At 48.8% G+C, this 17668-nt stretch overlaps 1 protein-coding gene across 1 annotated transcript; it reads right to left on the bottom strand.

The window, feature by feature from the left end:
- Positions 1-4637: 4637 nt before the first annotated feature.
- MB (myoglobin) lies at positions 4638-9856 on the bottom strand. Its single transcript, XM_010125402.2, has 3 exons — positions 9689-9856; positions 6227-6449; positions 4638-5515 (listed from the first exon to the last, which is right to left on the bottom strand). Exons 1-3 carry the CDS (start codon positions 9781-9783, stop codon positions 5369-5371), a joined length of 465 nt encoding a protein of 154 aa, XP_010123704.1. The 5' UTR covers positions 9784-9856; the 3' UTR covers positions 4638-5368.
- Between the last annotated feature and the right edge of the window lie 7812 nt (positions 9857-17668).

Here is a 17668-nt window from a genome sequence, read left to right as displayed (position 1 = left end):
CCATATCAGCAACAGCCTCCTCTCGCCAGCTCTGGGCAAATCCAGTAAACCAGCCCCATGACACATATCTGAGCCAGTGCCTTAAATGAAGTGGAATAGCCTCACGTCCAGGCTGTCCCCGCTGACCTCGCAGCACTTGCATTTGCACTTGCATGGGCATAACCCAAGTGACCATTCAGCCAGCTCAGGGCCACTGAACTGCTGTTTGTCTCAGCATGAGATGCTTTTCTTGGGACATGGTGGGGAGGGATAGAGACTCCAGTACCCTCCCCATCCCAAATACACATTGCCTTGTTCACCCAGCTACCAGTTATGCTGGTATGTCCTGTGCCAGGGCTTACCTTACCCAACAGAGCCCCAGACCCGCCTCTGTCTGACATAGCTTACCACAGGTGGTCCTTACAGGACTGCAGGGTAAATTGGAGGCAGCCTGTTCTGTTTGTATATTTACAGGGGGTGAAAGCCAAACTGGGAAAGGACTTTGGTACAGTGCAGCCAAGTGACTATAAAGTACTGCTTTAAAAAGTCACAAGGTCACCTTTACTGACATTTGGATAAGGATTTTATAGAAGTCACAGGACTGGGAGATTGGCTTGTTGTGCCTACAGTCACAGAGGAGGGAGGGAGGCTGCACTGTTGTCACTCTTTCATGTTCTTAAATGCTCACTTATTAGCCTGTTGGATAAAAGAGGCTGATTGGGATTTGTCTTCTCACTTACTGTAGTTCCAGGTGGCTTCCTTGACTCTGCTAGCACACTTCTTCAATGAAATTTAACATCCCCCTACTTACCAGTACTCTGCAAGTGCCATGTCCTTGCACAGTCTGTTTTCTCACTTGGTTACACATTAGCAAAACTTGGTTTCATGGCCATAATTCATTTAAGCACAATGTGAGAACTTATATGTATCATCCTCTCAAATGAAGAACCAGCACACAAGCACACTGGAATCTGAAGGATTTGGACCAAGGGGCTTTGCTAATGATGTGTTTTGTGAACCTGGTGTTTGTGTAGAGATATCCATACGTGTCTGTGTGCTCAGTCTGAGAAGCAGCACAGACTCTGACTATTAAGCCCTGTGCAGCCTGAACAAGCAAGGATGCAGCCTTGAGCCAAACCTGAGAGGAATGAGTCTAGGAAGAAGGAGGACATGCTCTGATGCCATGCACCTTCTGGAAAAAAAAACGTTGTGGGCAAACAAGTCTACATCAAAGAAACACCTAGCTCCACCACTAGTTTCTTTTCCTCAGTGGCATAACATACAGGACAGGTTTTGGCCAATTGGCAGAAAACATAGGAATCATGACAAAAATAATACTTATCTGAAAACATGTGGTACAGATGAACATTTGAGTTTCCTTATTAAACTACGGTGTTGTATATACTTTACATCCTTCAGGCACTGTCTGTGCTTCAATACCTGGACATATCTGTTCAGTGACTATGATGTGGACTGGAAACTTCCCTGCCCTTTCCTCACATTAGCCCTGCAGGGAGATGCGAACATGAAGAATGCCACAACCTTCATGCTAATGTGCTAAATATTTAACATAATTAGTCACAGGAGCCACATCCCTTTCTCCCACTGAGGTGACCAAGAGACAGATCACAGGAGTAATTAGTATGGTCCCCAGCACTTGCTCCTTGATACCTCTTGACGTTGGCAGGTGTATTGGAGCCAGGCAGGATCAGCGGGCAGAAGTAAAGACAAGGGGGAGAGGCAGTGCAGCCTGCAGTATGGTTGCACCCTGGCTCGGGCTGACTGGCTCATTTGCACGGTGTCTGGGAAGCAAGGTCCTGCTCCCCGTGTCTGAGATCCTGATGAGTCGCTGGTGTCTGACACCAAAGCCCGAGAGAATGCAGACTGTTCACTGGCTCATTTCCATGGGGAGATCTGCTATGCAATGGGAAACCACGGCAGTGGGAGGAGAATAGTATGTCAAGTGCAAAGCAGCAAGGATGTTTTTCAGCCTAAGGATGGATGCAAGTGCATAATCTATTTGCTGCCAGAAACAGCATTATTAGTGTAAAAGAAATTGCAGGAGTGCGTGGAAAGCATAGGACAGCCGTAAGCCTGACCTGGCTATAGTCAGTGTGTACGCCCTCAAGCAAGGAGGCTGGCAGCCACACAATCCACATCCCCTGTGACCAGGAACGTGTATGTGACACCAAGTGGTGCTAACGGGGAGAGGAGCTGGGCACAAGCCCCTGGGACCCATCCTCCTTATGTAAAGCTATTCCTGGAAAGGAGGCAGGAAAATTTCTGGGCTTACACTTACATAGTTTATCTCCACTAAAGGACTTTGTCCCACACATGAGCCAGAAAAGCTACATGTGCTAGTAGCACAGTGGAAAGGGTGACTCTAACACAGATCCTGAATCAATATACCATTGGGTTGAAAAATCTTTTCCCCACCATACCCTTTCCTCTAGGAAACTTCCCCAGTCCCTAAAGCAGGGGCTGTTGCAGGAGCTTTGTAGACTTGCTGTGTGGGAATTAACGTATATCGCTACACTATGTCAGAACTGCAGCCAAGGGCATACTCAGTACCCAGAGTAGTGAAGGTGCAGACATGCAGATTTCACTACAAGCATCCCAGCCCACTGAGCCTGCTGGAGGTAGCTCCGCTGTTACCGGTATCTGAACTTGATAGTTCATCTCAGCTTGCACACCTTCACTGGGCCGTAGGCACAACCAGAAAACCTACATCCGGCCCCACATCTGACCAGCACAGGTTTAAGGATAGTCCCTAGTGCACTGACACGGGGGGTAAGGCAGGCAGAGCAAAGGGTCAGTGCTCCCAATAGACCAACATTTATTCCAGATACCTAATAACTGGTAGCTAGGCACAACATATACGCAAACCCTCGCTCCTTCACCACTTTGCCCTACATAAAAATATCTAGAGATGACTCCAGCCCCGCTCAGACTGACAGAGGCAGCTGCCATAGCAGAGCTTTTAATCCTAACTGGAGCCTGTTGTCACTGGCAGGAAATCTTATTGTGTTGGACAGGCAATCCTAGACCTTAATTAAATAGGTTTCCCTCCCTGCAAAGCCAGATAGACTAGACTGGAGTCAGACGAAGCAAGTTGCTTAAGCCAGGGACCACCTGGCTGTAACTTCATCTAGGTGACAGCATATGCTTTTGTGACCCTCTCTGAAAGGTTGAAACTCCAAGCAAGCTCATAGAGGTAAAGTGAGGATTTGTAAATAGCAAGAAATCAGAGATGCTCTGTTCTGGGAAGGAATTCATTCCTTCTCCTTTCAGAGACTGAAATTCTATGGCCTTTGCCGTGACCAAAGACACAGCAGATGATGCTGGTTCAGGATTGATTTTTAAGGGAGCTGGTGGCTTCTCCTCTTGTCTCCATTGCATACAGTGTAGCAGGGAGTGCTTTGAATCAGACTTTGCTAGTAGCTCCTGATACTGAGCACCTTATTTTTCTTTCTCATGCTTGCCCTCATACTACCTCTGTGAGATAAGGTGCAGTACTTTCTCCACACCAGAAAAGAGCAGCCATGTTGACTTCATGCATTTCACCTAGCCACGATCCAGCTGCTCGCCTGTGTAGCACCCCGCTGCTGTGCCAAGATGTGACCCTGCCATGAATGCTCTTGACCCTGTGCGAATACACAGAAAGACAGCAAGCTGCTTATCCACCTTGCTTTCTGCACGGAGACAGTTCGAGTGCACACACCAGAAGAGACTGCAGCACCCTACTGCTGAGGCTCTGAGCCGGATGATGAGGATGGAGGAAGGGGAGGGAATGAGAACCCCAGTGCTCACTGTGGGATGTAACTGGCCCGTGACTAGGTCCAGCTGGAGAAACTGCACCATTCCCAGAGTCAGCTAGTCCACTGTGAACCTAGGTGTCAGGTCAAAGCTTTGCACTCAGAAACCCTTTTCAGGCTCCGGTCATTTCTGACTAACTCTTGGGCAGCCTCAGGCACAATGTGGCCCTCAGCCTCTCCCCCCCATCTCAGTAAAATCAGGTCACTTGTACCTCACTGTGGTACCGGGATGGGGAGAGGGCAACGGGCAGAAGTAGGCGCCTTGCGGCTCTCTGTCTCTTCAGCTCCCCCATGGGACATCCATTTATGTTTGTATACACAGTGCAGCATGCACCACAGAGACACCCCAATAAAACTGCAAAATGGGACAGAAACCAAAGCTTGGGTCTTAACAGCATATGCTGCCTTTGCAGCCTTCCTCCTGGGCTAAGTAGCCCTGCATTCCGTTGCCCGCAGGGAGCAACACACTGTGCTGCTGCTGGGACCCAAGGCCACTTGCACATGCTACCTCCCTGTAAATAAGCAAAGGGCCTTCCCTCACCATGTCTGTGTCCCCTGCACAGCAGTGGCCATGGCCTTTAGTTAAAGAGCATTTCTCTCAGCTCCAGCTGAGTCTAGGCTGCCGGTTTGTGTTGTGAAGTCCAGTAACCAGGTCATGACCCCGCGGTGACATCTGAGTGCCCCGAGTCCCCCAGCTCAGACAGTTGCCATGTGCTGCTCAAGTCATGGACTGGCACAACAGGTTGCAGTGCAGTCAGATACGTGTGCAAAACACCTTTCCAGTTTCTCCATCTGTCCCACTTCTCACTGGAGTGCCTGTAAAGCCAAGAAGGAACACATGACACTGGTGCAGGAATTTTTATTTTCTGAGCAACACATGCTTTACTTCTCAGTGCGATAGAACTTTGAAAGCATAGTGGCAGCTCACAGAAACCTACAGATTGCAGGGACTACTGCTCTTTATAGTTTTGCTAACATGACTTTAGCAACTAATGCACATTTCCAAACTGGCAGACCCTGGAGACTGACTGGCTGCATTCACCCCGACAAAGCAAGGTAATACTGTGCTGGAAGCTGTGTACAGTAACCTGCTAACAGTCTCACCTGTGGGAGGAATGGGACGCTGTGCCTCTGCTTCCCATCCTGACATCCCTTTCATACCATTCGAGTGATCCCTTCACCCTCTCATTCACCACACTCCTCAACGCTCTCCTTGTTCCTCCACATCCCTTCATCTCTGGCCATGCCATTCTCCCCTTGGATGAGGCTGAGGTTTGGGGAGAGGGAAAGAAAAAGAGGACAGGGATAGGCAGAAGCTCACGGATAATCCTTTACATTACTTTTCCTAAAAAAAGCAGATTATTTATCTTGTATACACGAAGCCAGGAAACAATGGTTTATCATGGAAACCCCTCTGAGTGCCTCTACGCTGCCTGGAGTGACTCTTGGCCTCTCGTCAAAGCTTTCCCACACATCTTGGATGGCCAATTGTGAGGTGTCTAAAACTGTGCTGGGGAAGCTACTCTAAGATGCATGGCCAGGCCTCCATTGTGGTGTCCCTCTGTGCGTATGTCCTAACCCTGGAAACCGAACTCCTTGTACTTGCTGGCCATATCATTTCGGAACAGCTCCAGGGCTTTCTTCATTGCAGCCTGGGAATCAGCCCCAAAGTCTGCCGGGTGTTTTTCAGCAATGACCTTGATAATGACTTCAGAAATAAACTGTGAGGAAGGGAAGAGAGAGAGAAAAACAGAAGGGACAGTCAAGATTTATTTTCAGAAAAGCCACACTAAGAAATAGGTTGCAGAGCCTGGAAATATCTCTGAGCTAATTCAGTAGCCCTTCCCACAGTCCCTGGAGGGACAGTGAGGTCTAGCTTGCAAGGAGCCTCAGCTGGGCAGCAGAACTGGGCTCTATTCCTAGCTCTGACGTTGATCTCCTTCATGACCTTGAGTAGTAGACCATGGCCCTTCCCACTCTTTGTCTGCCTCATCCATTAAGGCTGAAAATTTGTGCCCTGTGTTTGTACAGCACTTAGTTTTCTGGGCCTTGGTCTCCAATGGATCCTCCAGGACTTACTCTAAAATTATATATCCCTTGTGTCCAGCCACTGACAATTCTTATGTAATATAGTTTCCCAGGCGTGCAGAGACTGCATGGGCTGGTTTATTATTGCCAAGGGTTGCTCAGACTGCATGTGGTGTTTGGAATGGGAAATCTAAACTTGGACATTCACATACCATTCACATACCATGAGCCCTTTCTGTGCCTCCTGCTGCCTGTACACAGAGACCTCAGACTTGAGGGAGAGCTCACTGAAGTCTAACTAGCCATCAGTAAATAAAATAACAGCTCTCAGTAGTTATCTACACATAGCTATTGCACACATTCACTACACACCAGGCACCAAGATTCCTTTCCCTTTTCCTTACCTCCAGATATTTGACAGGGATTTTGTGCTTGGTGGCATGGGTTTGAGCTAGGGGCTTTAACTCTGACTCATGATTACCCTTCTGATTCAGGATTTTGCCCAGCTGGGTAAGGACAGTAACTCCATGTTTCTTCAGATCTTCAGAGGCCTTCATCTGGTCAGGGGTCTTCAGGCCTTTGAACTTTTCAAAGCGATCCAAGGTCTCAGGGTGATCCTGAAAGAGCCTGTGGAAAAAGTACAGGGACTTGTGAGACTTGAGAGAGCTGTCATCCAGACCAGAGCTGAGGTCCAGCTACCTCAGGTATTACAGAGTATTTGGAGAGGCAAAGGTGTGATAACCCACTTCCTGCCCCAAATAAATCTCTTAGCTACTCCCTGCTAGTAGAGGCTACTTTAACCTGGGAACTCTGACACTTTACATCTTTTCCAAATTGCCACCATTCACAATCACTCCTTTTAGCATGTATATAAGCCAGGGAAGTATCCAACCCTACTCTGAATCTGGTTTAAGTGTTTTTCATCCTTCGTCTGGTAGGTTGTTCTCCAGTTCAGCCCAGTTGCCAGCCCTGTGCTTGCTCCATTGGGAACTGCAGTACCTCTGAGAGTCCTTGGGAGCAAATGGGTAACAAGAGCGCAGGGCCTTCAGGCATACTGGTGCCGTGCCATGCAGTGCTATACATAGGCACTCTGATCCTGAAATGGAAATGAAATCAAGAAGGTGGAAGGGTGGCTAAAAGCCAGGCTAGCGTTGTCCCCCCTGCTTCCTCCCCACTGCATTTCCTAGGAGACAGAATACAGATACAACTGGCAACCAAACCAGTAGGAAATTTCACTCTTTTCCATGGCAGAGTTCTAGAGTCAGGGTGAAAAGGGGACACTGCCTGTCCTGATTATTAGGTGTAGTCTAATAATTAGGTGTTGAGAGATATCAGCTCCCTTGCACATGTTTGTCAGTGCATAGTTGTTTAGAGTGTATTCCAGTTGATAGAGCATAGTCCAGTTGATAGAGCAAAGTCTCAGTCATGGTCTCAGACTCTACTGCAAGCTAGGCAGAGAGCCTCCTATTCTTACTGTTTCCATGCTTTTATACCCATAGTTCCTCTAACCACCACCAGTTGTTCCTTATTGTCTTCCCACCACCAGGTGTCCTCAATTTTGCTTCTCTTAGAAAGTCCCTTATTTTTCAGTCCCAGGGCTTCTGATATTCATTGCCCCCAACACACGTTTATTTTCAGGTATTATACCCTCTGATGGGCATAATCCAAATAGTTGAAGCACCAGCAAAATAAATGTCTGTCTTTACAGCCAAGGCCCTGCAACCCATATCCATGAAGTGGCTCATCCCAGTTACCTGCAGCAGTGTCTGGCACTCCAGCCCAGGACCTCAGCCGCAAAACCAATCTCCCTCTCATGTTACAGTGGTTGCACACTTGCTCTGACCTCAGAAGGGTGCTGGTGCTGGCACTACTGGGGCTTGCATCCCATCTAAAACTGGACATTCCTCCTAAGTATGTTGCCATGAGGGCCAGACTCTCCGCTGTATGATATAAGTGTACGTTAAACTACACTAACAAATACCTGAAGCACATGGAAAATACAAGCTGTTCTGCAGCAAAAAAAAAAAAAATCAGTTAATGAGTGACCAGTCTTTGCTGGTATTTCATTTCAAAGGTCTCTTCAAAGATTTCTGCACTCTACCAGGTGCTGAACACACTGGCCTTTCTGTTTTTCCTGTATCTTTCCACTACACAGGTTGTGTCCCATCCAGAGAGAAGAAAACACCACGCACCTTGAAGTGGGATGGAGTTATTTCTAGAAATCTCCCTCCATCATGCCTGGCTATGGCTGAATTGTGTCTGCCAAACATGATGTACTCCCGAGACTCTTAAAAATTCTTCCAAGAGTATTTTTTGTTTCCTTTGGAAAACATCCAGTTGAATCAGTATTTTCTAAACATATTCCCAGGATATGACATCTACCTAAGAAGTCTTTAACAATGCACACACAGACACATTTCTAAACTGAGAGCTGCTGGCATTCCCCTGCCTCTCTTAGAAACCCCCTGAAGGAATAAGAAATGACCTGGGTTGGCTGGGGAGCACAAAGTCACAGGGGAGAGTGGTGTCATCTATTTATTTAACACTATGCCCTGCCCTGCTATACCTGCAAGAAAAATTGTATTACCTTTTCAGCTGGAAATAGTTTTAGTGTCTTGTGGCACTTCCAGAGCCAAAGTAGCCATCTCACACAGATGGATTGGTGGGGAGGGCTCGGGTTCCTGCTACCCCTCCAGCATGCCTTCTGTGGAGTGCATGAGGGGAAAGCTACTGCATTGTCACCCGGCTGCCCTCATCTGTCTCTCCCCTTCAAATAGCAGCTGAATTGGGCCATGATAAAAAAAGGTAAATAAAATAGCTTCCTGCTTTGGCTCATCTTTGAAAAAGCTTTGAATGGACAGTGGATCTGTCCAGTGGTGTGGGCTCCTTCCTTTAGCCATGCTTAAGATAGGAAGCCCCTCTGGAGCAAGTGTCACATCCCCACTGCTCTCCTCAGCATCCATACCCTTCCAGCACATCGTACTGAGCACAAGCTGAGAGGGAGATCTAGAGATAGTCCAATCCAAGTCTCCATGCCTGCTGGTCTTTAAGGACAGGCTAGGATCCAATTCCCACCTTGTGTTTTTTCCCACTCTGCAGCCCTGAGATCCCTTCCAGATGCATTTCTATGAGTTGCTTGTGTTCCGCATTTGGGGGCCCTGGATCACAAGAACAGCACGGGGGTGAGGTTCCTCTCAGATGGAGATCTCTTGAGCACTCCCACTCTGACAGCAGAATCATGGAGGAGGGAAGCAGGGGGAAGGATGTGCCTCCTTTGACACTCAGACCTCAAGTTCATCATCAGGAAGTGGACAAGTGTTACCCCTCAGGTTTCTATCCAAAAAGCAGATGGGCAGGGCTCTGCCAGGTGAGACTAAGATGAGGAGAGGGAAACACTCAGGTACTTCACAGTTAATTTTACTGAAGTAGATTCTGAGAAAATTGTCACAGAGGTAATTTTGCTCTCCTTTCTTTCCCTGCCTCCCCAAATCCTTGCTTCAGAGCATCTGAAGGCCCAGGACACATAATTCACTCCAGTATTTCTCACTGTGTAATGAGGACCCAAAGCAGAGCTTTGTCAGCAGAAGCAGAGGGAGTGACAAAGTCCCACCATCTTTTGAAAGCAGCACTGGCCTGCTCCTGCACCCATAGACAGATGGAGAGATGAAAGCACAGCCATTTTACACGGTGAGTAATTTTTAACCCAGAAACCATAGCAATGAAAAAACCACTATGCTACGTCAAAGAAAACAGCCTAACATAACATAAACACTGCCAGTGCAAGCCCCCATACTAAATATACACCTTCCTCAATTTCTTATCAAAAGCTCTCAGCTTTACTCTTAGGATGGAAGCTTCTTGCCTACCTGATTAAAATTGCATGCCCGTGGCCAGCGAGGTCGGACTCCACCTTTCCCCAGATGGTCAGGACCTGCTGCCATTCCTGATCACTGAGCCCCATGGTTTCACTGAAGGCAGATTCCGAGTGCTCCTCGCAGTCGTTTGCCTTTCCCCAAAGGGTGGCTGGAGAGCTGACCTGCAGGATTTATAGCCCCTGCTCTTAGACCTACACCTGTCAATCGTCAGCTGGACGTCTTGCTCTGTTTCAGGCTTGTCTAACATAATCAGCCTCCCTATTTTTTTCTAGGAAGCTATTTTGGGTCAGGTGCTGTTGTGGGTGCCACTGATGGCATCATTTCTGCTTTTCGTATTGGACTGGCATATGGCCCACTCTAGGCAGAAAGGGCACTGCCGAAACACAGTACCAGGAGCCTGTCCTGGGTTCCCAAGGTCCCAGAGACAGTGTCGAGCTGTATGGCAGGAGATTCCTGAAGAGCGCTGTCATCTGCAAGGCTGCCCTGCCTCCTTCACCCCTGGTCTGCCAAGGACAGGCAGGAGAAGAGGCAGAGATTGCTGGCAGCATCGGCTCCACCGCTCAAAAGCCCTTTCCTTTCCCAAGCCGAGCTCACTCTTTCCTCCTGGGCTAATGCACACCATTTAGTAATAAAGAAGAGCACAGGTTAGAAGAGACGTCCTTAAGAGATAACTGTACCCAAAGTGGCCCAGGTATCTCCCCAGCCTCTGCAGGAGGGAGAAAGGGGATAAAAGCTTTATGGGAGCCAGTTACCCCACACCTGCCCCTGGAGTCCTTCAGCCTGCATCTCCGCAGAATGCTCAGGATTAGCTGCTGGCTGAGCGTGGATATCAGAGCCAATAGATGTACAACTGAGCCAGGAGGGTAATTTGCAGCAGGCCAGGCACAAGGACACAGCAGGGCTTCACTCAACACGTACTCAGCCAGGGGTTAACATCTCTGGCTATCTCTGTCAAGTCGCTTTGGGACACCTCCCAGCCTTTCTCCTCCAGTCCCATCAGGACTGATAACGGCGTAGCACACCAGTGGGGTGATTAGTCTCTTCCAGGAGGTGACTGCAGTCAGAGCACAGCCCGATAACAAAGCCCAGCTAGCACTGCTGTCCAGAAGCACGCACCTACCTCTGGGCATTTCCAAAGGGGCACACATGGCAGGCCTTGGCGGGTGAGAAATGTCAACTGAGGGCTGAAGACACCTGCCTTGGACTCAGGAGAAGAGCATGCAACCCTGCAGTCCCTACCGCAGTGCTGCAGGACCTGAAGTGCATCACTGCCTCTGCACCCATCCACTCTCTGCAACGCAGGAACAGTCTCCCTGCTCCAGCCTTGCAAGGGGAGAGAAGAGCCCACTACCCTGAAGGGTAGTCAGGCAGTGAGGAAGACTGAGGCACAGAGCCTCACATCCCTCAGAAACACCCAGGTTTAAGGGGAATAGTTGGAGTAAGAGGGGTGGCAAAAGCCAAATGACAGTCTTAGCTGGTGTCCAAGCCTAGAGGTAAGGGAATTTCGGCCAGTAGGTGTTGCAAGCACCTGTCAGCCAAGTCAACCTGTGATTCAGCAATCCTCTCCTCTATGCACCAGTTCACTTCACATCCAAAAATGCACATCCTAAACACTTCAAGGCCAAGATTTCATCCTGATTTACGTGCACAAACACCAGGGCATTACCAATTACCCAAACTAAGCCAAACTGATGGAAAAGAGCTTGGGAGCCCTCTAAATTGTTCCTTGTGGTGTTCTCCACAGTGCAGGGCTGAGACAGGAAAGATCACATACCTGCAGTCTCACTCCCCAGATACTTAGAGCAGTAAACAAGCATTTGCACCATCCCAGGCTCGGCCTTGGGTGGGATCCTGAATACTGACCTTACTGTTTTACACACGTTTCAGACACGACAGAAATGTGCTCCTGGTACACGAGAGGCTGCTGCTTATGTACTGAGCTCTGTCATACTCCCCAAGCTGAAACTACTCAGTTACCGTAATATCTTAATTTGAAGTTGGTCGACTTTCTGCTCTCTGTAGCTTTCCCTAGGGCTGCGAAGCCAACAGTCTCACTACGGACATTCATGTTAAGTGGTCATAAGGCTTAAAAAGAGTAGGAGATTCCATATTGCCTTTTTTTTACAAGTGAAGTGGTAATGAAATTAAATCACAAGCTCTTCCTAGAGCTTAAATGAATAGTCTATAGATATGCCAAAAGCTTTACAGCACACCAGAACATGCCTCAACCCTGCAGCCACGAACAGGACGTAACATTTCAGGACCTCCTCTCTCCTTTGGGGCAGAATCTGTCACTTGCATTATCATCTGGATAAACGCAAACAACAGAGAGCCAGCATATTGTCTGCTCCCCCCTTTAAAAAGCACTGGGTGATTGAATAGCCCATTTCAAACCACGCTGGCCACACCATTGCCACTTTGACAGGCGTGGCATCACACCTGCATCCACACGTGAGGCGCACTCGCTGAACCTGAGGTGCATGGTTAAGATTTTTGGCCGCATTTTGGGGTGCGTCGCTGGCGTGATGCGAGTGCTGTTGCAAAGACCCCAGCATCACCACCCGCACCCGTCCCGGGTGGACCTGCCCGGGCAGGAGGTGCCGCAGCAGCCCGGCTCCGTCGGCCAGGGCTTGCTACCATCTAGTGGCCACGGGCGACAAAGCCACGGGGACTGGAAGCCACGCTCAAGCTTCTCCCTGGGGTTTGCAGCCTCGGGGAGGTGGCCAACACGTGGGTAGCCCCCAAATCTCGGAGGCCAGGGAATGACCCCCCAGGACACGCAGGACACCCCCTCCCACGGGAATCTCGCTGCAGTCAGGTGGCAGATGCAGAACTTCTATGAGTGGCTTGTTTTCGGTGCGGGGTGTAGAGACAGTCAGTTTTCCTTGGAACGGGCCTGTGTCAGGGCATCGGGGCCCTGGCATGGCCAGGTGGCTTTGTCCCCAGCCTTGTGGCAGGTCGCTGGCACGGGGAGGGTGCTGCTCCTTGTCCCCTCCAGCCCTGAGCACTGGAGAGGGGCAGGGTGGTGGGACTGGGCCAGAGGAGGTTCCCATGGGACAGGGGCAAGGCCACAGCCAAGCCTCAGGGCACTGCTGAGGAGGAAAGCTGTCCTAGGGGCTGCGTGGGGCTGTTTCTACAAAAAAAAATGGCACCAGAAGGTGCTTAGGAAAGGTGCACCCCCCCCACCCCCCCCCCCCCCAATCTAATGGGCACAGCAGGCAGAGGAAGAGCAGTTTCTGCCAAAACAGTGGATGCAATCTCACCTCTGTATGGCTCCTCCCGCAACGGATGGCAAACCTTTCTACAGGCATCAACAAATTCAGACCACGCTGCCATCCCACGAGTGGAAAAGCCGCTTATTTTCCCCATTTATGAGGGAACAAAACAGTTCTATGACTTACTCGAGCCCACAGACCGCACCAGTGAAAGAGTAAGGACCAGCTTTCGGGCACGGTTGTGGAAAGGCCAGCTGTTTGGCGGTTATCGATACGGGGAGCAGCCGTCCAGGCAGAGATGGGAGGCACAATTGGAATTGCACACCAGCCATAGGGAGGAAACAGCTCCAAGTCTGCTTGGCCACATCCAATTTTTTTTCTTAGAGTATCGCTGTTGGGAAGAAGTTCACCCCTGGCCTGTAAAATGAACATCAGAGAGCCCAGCAGTCCCCCACATTGCCTTGGCAGTCAATACAACAAATCCCCAATGAGTTCTAGCCCCGTCTGCTCTGCAGCCAGACCTGCTGCAAGTACAGAAATATGTACCCAAAAGAGAGGCACTAGCAGAAATCATAGACATTATTTTCATTTGAAGTAAGTTTGTGAATAGACTTTGCAGCAAGGAGGAGAGAGGGATGCTCCTAAACCCAAGTCCATTTTCCTCAAAAAACAACCCAAACCATCTTGTGTGCTTACACAGCAGACAGATTTTTTTTTTTTACTGAATACTTTTTTCTTTTCAATGAGCCTTTTCCCCTACAATACAATTTTTTTTAAAAAAACCCTGAAAGCAGCTGAGGGTCCTGCAGCTGGGAGTGGCGGCGGCCCCAGCTCTGCTGTGACCCTGAGTTGTATAAAGCGTGGCGTAATGTAAGCGTGGTACACGCTGCTCTGCCGGGGGAGTGGTCGGGGGGAGGTGAGCACTCCGGAAAAAAAAAAAAAAAAAACCAGGAATATTATATAACTCCAACTTACATAATTACCTATTGCATAATGCTGGGGAAAAGGCCCTCCGTAACACAGCTGCCGTTTCTATGGTGTTTTGCTGATACACTGCTGCTCCTAAGAGATCCATTTGCACTTTGTTTTAGGAGTCTGCAGCTCAGCCCGTGCAGATGGACAGGTGAGACTCCGTGCTCCCAGCAGCGTCAGCTGGAAAGGTAAGGGCAATAGCAACTGCATCTTTCAGCCACAGCAAGGCAAGAGCGTTGGATTTTCTGCAGCTGTGACATTGACTTCAGTATTCAGAGGATCAGAAGACTGTCAGATAAGAGCACCATTCGAAGCTGCACGCATTGCATAGCCTCCACCACTTGTAGGAAACAAGATGGAGTCTAACTGGGGGTGGCAGTGGCCAAATCCCTTCCAGGCTCACTTCTCTCTTCCCCTCGCTTTTAAACATTATGCTTAGCAGTGCCTCCAGGCAGGGTTCCCACACACTGATGGATTTTAGCAGCTGAGAGGTGACCGCAGCTTGCTTAAAAGGAAGAGGAAGGATTAGGAGGAGGAGATTTCAGCACCAGGACAAGATTTGGGCTGTGAGTTTGCAGAGCTGTGTTAAGTACTTATCAGCATCTCGGCATGGATTCTTTCAGGAATCATGCCCTGTGCCATGAAGTCAGAGGTGGCTTTACTTTTGCTTCAGTGCTCACAGGATCCAGCCTTTGGTGACTATCAGACAGACAACTGTGTAACTCAGTAATTTTCTTTTTCCAGAAGGTGCACAGGGTAACACAAGCATGACCCACAGCTCCCGTGCAATCATCTAGGCATCTCACACTGTATGTGACACTGCCCAGCACCTGGACAAAACATTTATCTGGGCTAAGCAGGACACTTATTGGAAGCCATTACTTGGATTCAGTGGGAGAACAAGCAGGAAAGCAGCAGGGCAGTCCAGGACCAGAATATTTAGGCTCCAATATAGAAGCTGAGGCTCTCTCCAAGGCTGCAAGAGCTGTCTCCGGGGATGCAAACCTCTTCTGAAGGGCTAGGAAACTAGAGCACTAGAGGACTGAGGATTTCTGTGGGAAACTGTGAGTGCAGTTAAAGGAAGGAGGAGTATGATTAGAAAACAACAGGCAGATTTTAAAGCCTTGTCCATCCCAGGAGCAAAAGGAGGAAATTATTTTTTGAAGGTAAGAACACGGATTATATCAGTGAGACCCTGGAGATCTTTAGGAGTCAGTGGGAAGACATGAAGTAACTGTGGCATGCAGCAGTCCCTTCAGGTGGATTAAACTTCATAACACTGTAACGGCGCACAGGGATTTGTGTACTTCTACTGAAATAATAAAGCAAGAGGGGAATGCCTCCCTCATCCCTTACCACCAACAAAATACTGTAGCTAGAGCCTGTCAAGGGACAACTGGAAAAGGCAAGGGCCACAAAAACACACATGGGCAACAAAAGTCAAGCCATCAGCATGCACGCAGTATTGTGTGTCTGCCTGACACCCTGCACTCTGTAGCTCAGAGCTACGCGTGGGAAGCTGTAAAAGAGATTGTTGCAGCATGACCAAGGCTGGGATTTCGTGATCAGGTTTGACTGAAATCCAGGCAGCTGGAGGCATTGGCTTTTCCCACACCATGCCTTATGCTAGAGAGGGTCCTCATCCTCCTCCTCCTAGTGCCTTGGGACTATGGGTGCAAGGGGCACCTTGCAAGGTGCTTTGCCCTGCAAGAGCGCAGGGTGTGCTTTGGGCATGGCTGAGTGCTGTTGGAGAAGGGTTCAAGCACCTACAAAGGCAGCAGCAATTACAGCATGACCAAGATCAGAGTGAGAGCAGCAGCAGAGGTGATGAAGCTGAGCCACCTTTTTGCCTGCAAAACGGCTTCTCATCCGCAAAGCACAAAGCTTCTGCAAGATAAGAGCCCATGAGGAAGCCAAGATCTACCCCTTGTTTGTACTGATGTTTACACTTGCCTTTTAATGAGATCCAACAGGTTCTTGCTTCCAGCTGCAGTTGGCCCTTTTCAAAGTTCTCAGTCTCGTTGTACGTTATCATTCCAACACCAAGCGCTCCCTTAGGGAGAAAAGGGACAATCAGGTCTTTTTCTCTTCTGAGAAGCAACGCCAGTTGAAGCTGTCCCTAATCCAGTAGTGCTTTCTGTGCTCTGCCGGTCTTATGGGGATTGCCTCCAGGGAAACTAATCCATTTGCAAAAAATACTTGGCAAAAAATAAAGGTTTTCTTCAAGCAGATCAACACAGGGTGGCAGTGAGCACCCTAAACACAACGCTGGTGGCCTGGCTGCCTGAGTAGAGCATTTACCACTGAATTTGGGATGGGATCTCTGTTCCGCATCTCTTCCTTGTTATTGAATTTCTTGCCATTTCATCTCATTTTCATTGCTGTGCTTGCGATCAGATCTTTTGACTTGTCCACTTTAGGGTCCTGTTGGCAAGACAACCACATGGTGGGGCTTGATACTGGCTGCAAAATACTGGAAAATCTTACCTATGCTGAGAATCCTGATCCTGTGGTTGTGTTGGTAGTGGTACAAGTATAACATCACATCCCTGCCAAATGCTCAGCCTGGCTAACTCTCTCGGCTGGTTGGGGTCTAGGGTTGCATATATGGATGTCCCAGGCTCGGCACCTTGGGAAAGCTCACCTGTAAGCATCTGACATACACAGGATCCATGGACAGCTAGAAGCTCATCTAGCCTCGTCCCCTAACAGCACTAGAGGCAGATGCCCAGGAAAAGTGTAAGAAGCAGGAACAGTCCCACTCCATCAGAGCAACTTGAGGCTAAAGGACTTCTCAAGGTTACATTTGCATGCCTGTGTTTAACAGCCTTCGGCAGAATTCTGCATAAGTTTATAATTTTTTAATCCTCTTATACATGTTCCCCAAAGCATATTTCAGAGATGGCTGTAGCCTTACTGGGTCAAACTGTTAAAAACAACCTGCTGACTTGGTGATTCTGCAACAGATTAACCAATACGCAAAGACAAAAATCTGCTGATCACTTTCTAACCGTTCACAAAGGGCTTCAAGTCATGCTCATTCAAAAAAAAAAGGACAATAAAAATGAAGCTCCATTACCCTCGAAGATCTCTCTACTATGCAGGGCTCCCACCTTTAGCGCCTTTTTAATTGCGAATTCCCCAGACAACGTGTTTTTATTTTTTGATCTCCCTCCTTCCGGTAAACTCTCCAGTGCTGGTGGCTCAGCTGGTCGGATCCAGCTGGTCTGTGGCAGCATCTGCCTGGAAATTGCTTATCTTAGCCTGCGGTCCTTTTATTTCCTTCCCCATCAGCTGCAGCAGAGATCTCGCCGCACGTGATGGCTCTGTGCTCTAAATGAATCCATGCTCCTTCTCCAGGTTTTGGCATGGATTTTCTGCCTATGTATGAGTTAACAGCAAGGGCCAAAATACATGGGATTTATTGTCATCCTGCGCAAAAGGTCAATGTTTATCTGCTCCTCTTGCAGATCTGCAGCTCATGGAGCGGAGGGAGATGTGATGGCCCCTGCAGCAAGACAGACCTGGCCTCATCCATTTATTGGGGCAGAGAGGGTCCAAGTCACAAAAAAAAAAAACCAACCCAACAAAAAAAAACCAAACAGGCAAGGGACAACACTGGAACTACAGATCAAAAAGCCAGGAGAAGAAATGGGACCGTAGATAGACCAGAAAAAGCAGGTGACCTTTTGTGGGTAAAAAAAAATGGGTATTACAAATGTCTCACCCACTGAGCAAACCTGGGCTAAGAAGGAATCTTTGGAACTGGGGGAAACTCAGGTGG

Source organism: Chlamydotis macqueenii, chromosome 1 (genome assembly GCF_036417535.1).
Source record: "Chlamydotis macqueenii isolate bChlMac1 chromosome 1, bChlMac1.mat, whole genome shotgun sequence".
In the NCBI taxonomy this organism is placed as follows: Eukaryota; Metazoa; Chordata; class Aves; order Otidiformes; family Otididae; genus Chlamydotis; species Chlamydotis macqueenii.
The sequence above is the reverse complement of the archived record's forward strand: the minus strand, read 5'-3'. Positions and strand labels throughout refer to the sequence as shown.

What these genes read in the sequence shown, in the direction of transcription:
- MB (XM_010125402.2), bottom strand. Translation starts at nt 9,783, where the DNA reads ATGGGGCTCAGTGATCAGGAATGGCAGCAGGTCCTGACCATCTGGGGA. An exon ending in GGGCATGCAATTTTAATCAG is followed by an intron (nt 6,450 to 9,688) that starts GTAGGCAAGAAG and finishes CTTTTTCCACAG; the next exon opens with GCTCTTTCAGGATCACCCTG. An exon ending in TCCCTGTCAAATATCTGGAG is followed by an intron (nt 5,516 to 6,226) that starts GTAAGGAAAAGG and finishes CCTTCCTCACAG; the next exon opens with TTTATTTCTGAAGTCATTAT.